The 10,640-nt window shown below is 58.6% G+C and overlaps 2 protein-coding genes across 6 annotated transcripts in view; both read left to right on the forward strand.

Moving 5' to 3' along the window:
* The window catches only part of TARS2 (threonyl-tRNA synthetase 2, mitochondrial), a 29,683-nt gene extending 27,126 nt beyond the window's left edge, over positions 1-2,557 (forward strand). Inside the window, exons 8-12 of the mRNA XM_023525726.1 lie at positions 11-157; positions 345-446; positions 611-683; positions 1,232-1,346; positions 2,193-2,557. Of these exons, the coding sequence (XP_023381494.1) occupies positions 11-157; positions 345-446; positions 611-683; positions 1,232-1,346; positions 2,193-2,341 (586 nt within the window). The 3' untranslated portion in view covers positions 2,342-2,557. The remainder of the gene's footprint in view (positions 1-10; positions 158-344; positions 447-610; positions 684-1,231; positions 1,347-2,192) is intronic.
* A 119-nt stretch (positions 2,558-2,676) lies between these two features.
* Positions 2,677-8,573, forward strand: ECM1 (extracellular matrix protein 1). 5 transcript variants are annotated; one of them, XM_011384704.2, is made up of 12 exons: positions 2,677-3,199; positions 4,409-4,459; positions 4,539-4,640; positions 4,760-4,840; positions 4,930-5,076; positions 5,349-5,402; positions 5,565-5,579; positions 5,718-6,040; positions 6,306-6,680; positions 7,188-7,408; positions 7,565-7,652; positions 8,086-8,573. In XM_011384704.2, the coding sequence occupies exons 1-12, from the start codon at positions 3,130-3,132 to the stop codon at positions 8,314-8,316; spliced, it is 1,758 nt and encodes a 585-aa protein (XP_011383006.1). In that variant the 5' UTR covers positions 2,677-3,129; the 3' UTR covers positions 8,317-8,573. The 5 variants fall into 5 exon arrangements, with proteins under 5 accessions (XP_011383006.1, XP_011383009.1, XP_011383007.1 ...); XM_011384707.2 differs by having other exon boundaries at positions 5,754-6,040; XM_011384705.2 differs by having other exon boundaries at positions 5,352-5,402.
* Positions 8,574-10,640: the final 2,067 nt, after the last annotated feature.

Genomic DNA, 10,640 nt, shown 5'->3' on the forward strand with positions numbered 1-10,640 from the left:
GATAATGGAGGACACTGGTTCTCGTTTGTCACACGCCCTCACATTTGTACCCCCAGATCGACGTGTACCTCCAGGATGCCCTGGGTCGGCCCCACCAGTGCGGGACAATCCAGCTCGACTTCCAGCTGCCCCTGAGATTTGACCTCCAGTACAAGGGGTACAGACCCTGCTGTCCGTGGACGCGGTGGGAACGACTTCTCCTTCTGCCTTTGACCCTAAAAACAACTGAGCCCCCAACAGCCTCCCCTGTGGGGCCCGAATGTTTCTGAAAACTGGCAGGTGACCTTGGTTACACAATTTGTGCCACTTCCTTCGTTCCATCCACCCCCTTTTCTCCCTCGAAGCCAGGCGGGGGCCCTGGAGCGTCCAGTCCTCATTCATCGGGCAGTTCTGGGCTCCGTGGAAAGGATGCTGGCAGTGCTGGCCGAGAGCTGCGGGGGGAAATGGTGAGACCGCTGGTGCCAGGCGTCCGTCCTGGCCCTCTGGACGCTCCAGATCGCGGCCCCCTTCACACTCCCGCTACCGTTTCCTTCTCGAATCTGCGCCCTGTCGCCACACTTACAGTCAGAGCCAGAGTAAACGATGGGCCCTCCTGTTCTCTCCCAACCAGGCCGCTGTGGCTGTCCCCGTTCCAGGTGGTGGTCATCCCTGTGGGGACCGAGCAGGAGGAATATGCCAGGGAGGTGAGGAGCTGGGGGTCAAGACAGGGCCAAAGCGAGACTAACAGGGACCCAAAGGGAGCAGTGGATGGGAAGAGGCCCCTCGGGGGAGGAAGGGGCCACAGCACTTGGAGCCGCAGGACTGGGCTGGAATGGCTGCCGGTCCGGATGCTAGAAGGTCAGCATCTGAGAAATGAGACTGCCTTGTGGAAAGGTGTGAAAATGCTGACAACAGAGCACTTGGCATGAAAGGGGCCTTGGATAAATGTTGGTTTTATTTTTCTTTTCTAGAGAGAGGTAAGGGTATGGATGGCGCCAGGGTCGAGCGGCTGGGTGGGTAGAGTGGAGGCTGGAAGCAGGCAGAGTCCAGGGACTTGCTGGCAGGCTCGGCTCCAGAGGCGGCAGAGAAGCTGTGGGGCTGCGGAGGAGGAGGGCTCGTCTGTGAGAACTGGGGAGCCTGGAGGTCGAGGCAGGAGGGACAGATGGGGGGCTTGGAGAAGCCTGGTATCAGACCGTCCTAGCTCTCCAGCCTCCCATCAGATTAAGTTCCTGTCACCAAATCTCTGTCCCAGGCACAGCAGAGCCTGCAGGCTGCGGGGCTGGTCGGCGACCTGGACGCTGACTGCGGACTGACCCTCAGCCGGAGAGTCCGCCGGGCTCAGCTCACCAACTACAATTTTCAGTTTGGTAAGCGACCGGGTCACGCGCCTGCCTTCGGTCCTGTTCTTTCCTGTCCTTCAGTTTGCTCATCTGCATGTTGGGGTTACTTGGGGCTCGATTCCTGAGCTGGATAGGAGCCAGGACTCAGGACGCCTGAGCCACTGGGCCCCGGGTCTCTTTGCTCCCCGAGAGCACCTCTGACCGTCAGAACAGTCTTCTCCTGGCCCTAACCGTAGTTCTTGGCATCTGTTAAGTTGCTTAACCAGGAGCGTCAGAGAGAAAGCGGCAGGAAGGGTTAATAGGCGTTAATTAGTTCGCTGTTTATCCTGTACCTGGAGGAGTCAGCGCTGCGGGGTGAGGAGAAAGGCCTGAGGAGAACAGTCTGGCCCTAACCTGTTCCCTTTTCACGTTCCCGGGTTCAGAGCTCCGTCTGGAAAGCAGGGAGCAGAAATTCCTCGGCCGGGTTACCCGATTCTTGAGTGTCACACACCCACGCGTGCTGTCAGCACAGAGAGCAGGCTGCCCCACGGTCCCGTGTCTTCCACCCGCCACCTCCGCTTTCTCTAATGTCCCCCCACACTCAGCTTCTCTCTGGCTCTGCTTCTGCCCCACCCTACTGCCTGTGACCCCTGGGCTCCTGACTGGAAGCGATAAGGCCTGTAGGAGAAACCCCGGAGCATCTCCTATCTCCTCAGGATGAGCTGGGAACCGGAGGGCAGGACACAGCTAAATATATCCTTCCCTGAGCTGTGTCTGGGCCCTGCCCTCGCCCTTCCTAGCGAGCGAGGCCTCTTCGGTTTCCGCAGAGCAGAGGGAGGTACCCCATGTGGATAAACTTGCCCTGAGATTCCCAGACCGCCCCCCTTCCTGCAGTGGTTGGCCCGAGAGAGCAGAGCAAGGGCACCGTGAACATCCGGACGCGAGACAACCGTCGCCTGGGAGAGCGGGACCTGCCGGAGGCCGTGCGGCGGCTCCTGGAGCTGCAGAGCGCCAGGGCCCCAAACGCGGAAGAAATTTTCTGAGCTTTTGGATGTCGATGTCACAGAGACCTGCAGGAGCCACCAGCCTCCCTCAACACAGGAGGGACCAACCCAACTGACAGAGTCCTGAGTCCTCAGACCCCTGAGGACTCGTGTGGGACACGCATCTGCCCTCCTGGAAAGAGACTTGGTCTGCGGGAAGCTGTAGCTGTTTGGGTGTGAGGAGAGCGAAGCGAAAAATAAAAAGCTTGAAGCTACTGGAGACGTGTCTTCATCCCTGACTCCTGGCGCGGGATGGAAGGGGGTCTGACCCTGTCTCCCTCTCTCACCCCAGGGTGCTGGGGAAACTGAAAAGGGGCGGCTCGGGCCTCTCACTGGCTGAGGACCCCTGGGTCCCCACTCTCGGCTCCTTAGTGCCCTGTTTCCCAGCCCCAGCCCAGCAGACTCCCAGACCCCTTCTCCACATGCAAATGGAGAAACTGAGGCACAAAATAAGCTCTCAAACACCTCTTGCTCCCTGATTCTCAGAATCGGTCTTTCTTGGGGTTGGAAGAATGCTCACCTCTCATTACCCCCATTCCTCTCAATCCTGTCGGGAGGCTTCGGGCTGAGTTGGGGAGGAGTGGCTGGACTGAGTCAGGCAGGAAGCTGAGGGGGGCGGGAGCTGGTGGCGCCTGGCCATATAAAAAGGGGAAGGAACCGGCCCTGGAGTTCACAACAGCACTGACAGCAACCAGAGAAGCAGGCTCCCAACAGCCCAGCCCTTCCAATCTCGATCTGCCCGCAGGGACCCACCTCCTGGGTGGCCGCCGACCGGTCCTTGCCCCAAGATGGGGACCATGCCCAGAGCAGCCTTGGTCTTGGCCTGTTTGGCTGTTGCTTCTGTAGCCTCCGAGGAAGGTGAGCTGGGATTGGAGTTGGCACTTGGGAAGGGGTCTGGCCAGCATGGGCCTGGGGCCTGAGTCCAGTCCTCCGAGGTGGCTCATCACCAATAGGGTGAGTCTCCATTTGGCTTCCTGTTTCTGGGCAGGCCCAAGGTGAGCCTGGGCTCCGGGAGGGCGAGCCAGGAGCTCAGGGAAGTGGCCAGTTTGCTGCTGCTAGAGATGGTCCCTAGAGATTACTGCCAAGAAGCACAAAATTGGTGTCAAAGGACAATTCCTGGGGGTTGGGGGGAGGCGGGTTCACAGAGTAACCATCCTCTGAGGGGGATGGATCGGGGATCTACTAGGGAGGGCAGAGGAAGAAGGGGCCCCCAGGCTGCTCACAACCAGAGGGTCTTGACTGACTCGCTGCCTGGTTAGGAGAGGAGTTGAGAGGGTGTCCGTCCCCAGGGGACCAGATACAGCCGCGCTCTGCCCAGCACGCACGTTATCTGCTTGGACGCTGAGCGAAAACGCTTTTGAGGGAAACCGTTCAGAGCATCACAGATCTAGCCTGTATCTCTGTGAGGCTCCGCCTCATTGTCACTCCTGGGTCCTCTTCTGTGACTGCCGTTCCTTTCCCCATGACTGTGGGATGGTTTGCCATGGCCCTGATTCATCCGCCCCTAAACTGAGCCCCAAACTAAGGAGAGTCTGGGACTAGCTAAAGGGGAAGCACTTCGGCTTCTGGGTGGGCTCCTAAGGAGAGGGCTGAAGGTGTTTACAGGGGCTACAGTAGGAGGGTGGGGGCAGAAGTGGACAGGTTAGGCTCCAACCAGTTTAAGGGGGGGACTTTTTCCTCTGAGATCCAGGGAAGCATCATGGCAGAGAGGCCTCGGGCAGGAGAGTCCAGAAGCCCCGGGGGAAAGATGCTGACAGAGATTAGGGCCTCCGCCACCCCACCACAAGCCCCCCATCCTCACATTCCCTTCAGGCCCAGACCTGGGGGCCCCATGGCTTTGAGCCCGGCAAGGTGAGGCTGTTAGGGCATCTGTCACAGCCTTTCTCAGAAACAGTGGTTCGCAGCGAGGTGTGTTGGGGGCGGATGTGGGACAGGAGCAACACAAAGGGGCTTCTGGTGTCTTGGTTGTCTTTCCTCCACTCTTAACTTCTACTGCCTCCACACCCCACGCTCGGGGCCAGGAAGGGCCCCTCAAAACCACCCCTGACTTGTCCTTCCTCACTCCAGCCTCCAAGGCTTCAGGGCAGAGGGAGCTGGGGCCAGAGTACCTTCAAGAAGGTAAGAGTTTGAGGGACTGGCTGGGACCAGGGCCCAGGGAGGAACTATAGGCTCTGACCATCTCCCCTCTTGCCTCTAGTGGGCTATGCCGCACCCCCGTCCCCACCCCGGACCCGAGCCCTCCCTGTGGATCACCCTGACACCCCTCAGCATGGCCCTCAATTTGAGGCACAGAGTGAAGGTAAGCCTACCCAGCGCCTCCCCCGCCACGCCCCCTGCAGCCTGGGAGGGGAAAGAAGCCTCGCCCCGCCCCTGGCAGGGGCGGGCAGAGACATACTCACTGGCTCCCCTGTTCTGTAGTGCAGCCCCCTCCCTCGCAGGAAGCCGGCCCCATCCAGGAGGAAGAGCTGCCCCCTCCCCAACTCTCTGTGAAAAAGGAAGGTGGGTGCTTGCCCATTGCCTGGCCTCTGGCCCACTGAGGTCTTGCTGCCTTCAGTGCAAACCTTGCTCCTTACCGCCCTCACCCTCAGGGTCCCCCTCTGCTTCAGGAAGCCATGCACAGGATCACCTGCACCCCCCGGAAGCCATACCCCTCCAGAAAGAGATACCCCTCCAGAAAGAGATACCCCTTCAGAAAGAGAGGCCCGCTTCCCAGCTCCCTATCGAACAGAAGGAACGTAAGTGACTCCCTCTCCTCTCGCCTGCCTGTGGCTTTGGGGCTCTGCCACTCACTAGCTGTGTAACCTTGGGTAAGTTACCTCCCCAAGCCTTGGTTTGGGGGAATAATACTTATTTTTATAAAGTTATGAGATTAAATGGCATAAAAATAGCATTTATTTTTACTTGCTTCTGGGTCAAGTTCCTTTTTATGCATGGGAACTGGCCAGGTCCTCCCTCACCTAGAGGCCCATGCCAACATGATTTTTACTCAAATAACTTTTCTACCCAGTAGACTCCCCCTTGCCACTTCAGAAGGAGACCTTCCCACATAAGCAGCAAGAGGGTAAGTGACAGCTGTGATCTGTCTGTCCCCTGCTTTAGTGCTCAGGACCCCGGGGAGTGGGGCAGGGAGCCCGAGCCTTGGGAAGCAGTGGAGGGAGCAGTCTTGATTTGGGGAGTCTATAAGGGTGACACCTTTCATGACTCAGGTCTCTTTTCCTTTCAGCCCCTCAGTCCGAAGGTGAGAGCCTCAAATTCATTTCTTCTTCTCCCCGTATCCTCCCAACTCTCTCCCCTCAACCCCAAGTTGCCAGTCCTCCCAACTCATCCAGCCTCTCTCTATCCCTCCACATGTTCCCCGCTGTCTTCCCCATTCTAGAAAAGCCAGCTTCCTCCACGCACCACGTTTCCCCAGAGCCTGAGTCCTCGAATTCAGCCCAGCAATGCCCGCAGGGCCGACCCCGAGGGGGCTGGGGCCACCATCTGGATGGCTTCCCCCCTGGGCGGCCTTGCCCCGACAACCTGGACCAGATCTGCCTTCCTACACGTCAGCACGTGGTGTACGGCCCTTGGAACCTGCCGCAGTCTGGCCACTCCCACCTTAGTCGCCAGGGCGACACCCTCAATATGCTGGAGACTGGATATTCCCGCTGCTGCCGCTGTCAGAGCTACACGAACCGCTTGGACTGTGCGAAACTCGTGGTAAGGGTTGGGCTTTGATCCTCAGGGTGTCCTTTGAAGCCCAGACAGGATGTGTGCATTTTAAGGGCTAGGGGCCTGGGCCTGGGTGTGCGGAAACCGCAGGTCCCTCTCGGTGGCCCTCTCTTGGGCCTCCCCAGTGCGCCAGAGAGCAGGGCCAGCCGCTGCTGCTTCCTCATCTACCTGCCCGGGGTCCTTTTCTGGAGCCTGGGAGGAGGACAGGAAGGTGCACAGTGGCCGCTGGGCTGACCCACCCCTCTTGCTCTAGTGGGAAGATGCAATGACCCAGTTCTGTGAGGCCGAGTTCTCGGTTAAGACCCGACCCCACTGGTGCTGCAAACGGCAGGGGGAGGCTCGGTTGTCCTGCTTCCAGGAGGAAGCTCCCCGGCCACACTACAAGCCCCGGGCCTGCTCAGGCCCTCCGCCTGTGGTCTCCTCGGGCCCCGAGCTGCCCTTCCCCCCCGGGGAGCCCACACTGGACAATATCAAGAACATCTGCCACCTGAGACGCTTCCGCTCAGTGCCCCGCAACCTCCCGGCTACTGACCCCATCCAAAGGCAGCTGCAGGCTCTGACCCGGCTGGAGGGGGAGCTCCAGCGCTGCTGCCGGCTGGGGAGCAACCACACCTGTGCCTGGAAGACTGTAAGTGGGCGTCTCGGCCCCCTAAAAGCCCGTCTGCCCACCCACCTCTGACTTCCGAACCCGCCGGTCCGCTCCTCCACGCATCTCCCCGCTGTGAGCACGTCTAGCCATCCGTCTACTTGTGAATGTCCGTCCATGCGTTGTGTTCGTCATCAGAGCCTGTTCGTCTCCAGCCTTCATCCTGCACCCCTAGCCTCGTCCGCCCACGCTCCCGCACGGGCACCTGTCTGCCGTCCGTTCGTCGAGCTCTGACCTCACCTGACTCCCTCCGTCTACCATTCCAGCTCATATCCCATGGCCGGCTCCGAACTTCACCTGTGCTTCTACCTGTCGCCTTCCCAAGCCCACACACCCAGCTGCCTCCTCTCCCCGCAGTTCTCTGCCCTTCCCTTTTGGCATCTGGGGCTGGCAGTCCCTCACCTCACAGCGTGGGGCGACAAGGGAAGCAGAGGGGTAGGTGGAGGGGCCAGGTGTCCAGGCGTCTGACTCCCTCTCGTTGGCCCACAGTGGGAGGAAACCCTCGACAGGTACTGTGACCAGGAGCAGGCCATCAAGACCCATCACCACTCGTGTTGCCACCACCCGCCCAGCCCTGCCCGCGATGACTGCTTTGCCCGTCGGGCTCCCTTCCCCAACTATGACCGGGACATCTTGACCATTGACCTCAGCCGAGTCACCCCCAACATCATGGGCTATCTCTGTGGAAACCAAAGAGTTATCACCAAACAGTGAGTCTTGCCCACCTTTTCCCTAACTTCTCCCTTCCTGGAACGTCCCCTCAGGGGCTCTCTTGGGAAGAGCAAAATCTTGGTCTCCAAGCACTATTTCTATTGCCTGGGGGTTCTCCCTTAGGACCTGACCCTACCTCTTTCCCACCAATACAGTAAACATATCCCTGGGCTTATCCGCAACATCACTTCCCGCTGCTGTGACCTGCCAGCCCCAGAGCAGGCCTGCTGTGCCGAGGAAGAGGTGAGCGTGGGCATGGGGAGTCATAGTCTCCACAGGAATGCGGGGGAGGGAGGGAGGCGGCTGGAACCACAGGCCACGCCTTCCCCTTCCTTTAGTACCTCAAACCAGCCCACAGAAATAGTGAGGATAGTGGAGGAGTCTTTTTCCTTGGATCCAGAAGGCCTCATTCCTGACCTGACCTGTTCCCCACCACTAAGTTGCTACGATGCCTTCGCTGGGTCTCAGGCTTTGGGCATTTCTGGATGTGCACATCTGTCCGTCACAGGAAATCTAGTTGTGCAAGGCAGCCGTGCAGTCTCTCTGGGTCCCGAGAAAGGATCCAGGCAGAGAGCAGTAGAAGCCCAGGGAAGGGGTACTTTGAGCACCCAAGTATTCAGGCCTGACCTCTGACAACCCCCTCCCCCATCACTGCTTTACTCTTCTCATCCATCAGAAAGCAGCCTTCATCGATGACCTCTGTGGTCCCCGACGTAACTTCTGGCGGGACTCTGCCTTCTGCTGTAAATTGAATCTTGGGGATGAACAGACCAACTGCTTCAACACTAATTATCTGAGGAATGTGGCTCTAGTGGCTGGAGACTTTGGGGAAACCAAAGACCAGGGGGAGCAGAAGCCAACTCGGGGAACAAATACCAGCCCCACCCCTGAGTCCAAGGAAGAGTGAGTCACCCCAGAGCCTTGGAGGATCGGATTGGGGGAACCCCACCCCACCCCACCCTCCTGGAACATTCATGACAGTAAACACCTCTGGGATTTGGCATGCTCGTTTTCTGTAACATCTTACAATGCAAACACGCCCTCCTAAACCTGCTGGGATTTTCTTCAGCGATCGGCCCCTGAGGCCCACTGCCCTGCACCCACTGACTGAGCAGAAATGTTCCACAGGCTGTGATGGAACCATAACTAAATGGCTTAACTTCACTATTTGTCATCTTGAATTTATTCACATAGTTAAAAAGGAATGTCACCTTGTTAGCTACCTATCAGAATTCAGAGACGAAAAAGATATGGTTCATGGCTTTCGTGAGCCCTCCAAATGCCACAGCCCTCCCTGCCTGATATATTTTAATCTTCACTCTTGATCCTTAGAGACCATGCGTTGATTCATTCATCATCCATCTATTGAACTATGGATGTCCACTGTGCTTGACAGGGATACACAGTCCCTTCCATGAGGTCGCTTGCATTCCAGGAGCCAAGCAGGTGTGAGGAGTGGCGTGGTACAGGGCTTCCAGCGCGCCCATAAGCTCAGGGCCCGGAGATGGGAGTAGGGCAGGGTGCCCTGGATAAGGCCCCAGGTGAGGTCGGATCTTCCCTGTTCAGAAAGAGGGAAGAGAAGTAGAGGGCGCAGGGGGAGAGGTACGGCCAGGGAAGGCGGGACAGCTCTTGTAGAAGCACGAAGGCTGAAAGGGCCTGACTCTTTGGTGGTGTTTGTACCTCCCAGATGGGGCTGGAAAGATAAGCGGGAGCTCATCGCGAATGCCCGGTCAGCAGGTTTTAAAGTGGATCTTGGCGCCTCCGCCTGCAAGGGCACCAGCGGTTTCAGGAAGAGGATGTGTTCAGATCTGCCTTCTATAAAGTCTAGTCGGCAGCCAGCCAGGCTGGAACCCGGGAGGCCAGCTCGGAGAGCGTCGCGCCAATGCCGAGGGGAGGGGGCTGTAGCCGCCAGATCTGAGCTGGACCACAGGGTAGCGGAGCTCTCCAGGCCTTCGAGGCTGCCCCCCGCCCCCCCCAGGAAACCGGAGCTGAAAGAACCGGAATGAAGACTCCGGTCTCGTGGGGACGAGTCACCTGTGACTCCGCTGCCAGGGCAACAGTCCAGAGAGAGGGACTTCCCCGGTCCCGGTTAGGGCAGAACAGGGTGAACTAAGGCCCACCGTCCTGCCCCAGCCAGGGACAAGCTGAGCTCCAAGGGGCCCAAGACAGCACCACCGCTCCCGTCTCTCCTCCTCCACCCTCTTTTATTTATTCATTGGTATTTTGCCCCGAAAGCTGTTTCTGAACAGGCAGCGTCTTAGCGGTTCCTTCTCCAGTCCGTCAGCACGAGGACCAGTAAGCGGGCGAGAGCCCCGCTGGGTCCCGCCCTTGCTCCGGAAGCCCCGGCCCCCGAGCCCGGGCGAGCTCAGCCTCGCGCGTGCGTCGTGCGCGCCAAGTGCGTCCCTGCGCCTGCGCGGACGTCCGGCGTCGCTCCGACGGACGCTAGGACCCAGAGACTGGGCGGGGGAAGGCGGGGCCGGCTCTTTGCCCCGCCCACCCGCTCGTCCGTCTTCGGTGCTCGGGTCGCGAAGAGCTCCCGGGAAGGGGCGGAGCCGGGGCTGGTGGCCGGACGCCCGTCGGGTCCGCAGAAGAGGACGTCTCCGAAGGGTTCTGTCCCTCCTGGAGCTTCCCGGAGATAGGCCACATTATAAAGCGCAGCTTCAAGTACTGCAGGGGAATTTCGAGACGGGTAGGACCACCGTCCCAGGCTTCCGGGGAGGAGAGGAGGGGAGCCGGGGACGCAGGGGCACACAGCCGTGACGAAAGAATATCAGCATCGTGAGCTGACCTCTCTCTGTGGGTGTCTGCGAACGAGTCAGAGGAGCAAGTGGCTTTGAATAGAGCCGGGAAGCATGAGCAGGATTGCTGTTAGTTACCAACAAAAGGTGAAAGTGTCAACGTTTACTGAAGTTAGTTGTATAGATAAGCTATTAAAATATAATTTATTAAGTTAAGGGCGGTGGATAAAGGGAGTCAGAGCCCCAAATTACTTGGAGGGGCCCGGGACAGCTTCATGGAGGAATTCAAGCTTGAGTAGGATTTTCCTGGAAGGAAAAGGGAGGTTTACAAAGCCCTGGTTGTATGTAAAGTTCAGCTCAAGTAGACTAGAGTGTCCGTTTTGTGTTAGGAAGAGTGCTAAGCATTCTGGCTATAAAGAAGACGGAAACACCTCCTGAAGGATTTTTAGCTACGTGGAGACTTGAATATCTAATGACAGACCTATTATCTGGT

The sequence above is a fragment of the Pteropus vampyrus genome, unplaced genomic scaffold (assembly GCF_000151845.1).
Source record: "Pteropus vampyrus isolate Shadow unplaced genomic scaffold, Pvam_2.0 Scaffold617, whole genome shotgun sequence".
Lineage (NCBI taxonomy): Eukaryota > Metazoa > Chordata > Mammalia > Chiroptera > Pteropodidae > Pteropus > Pteropus vampyrus.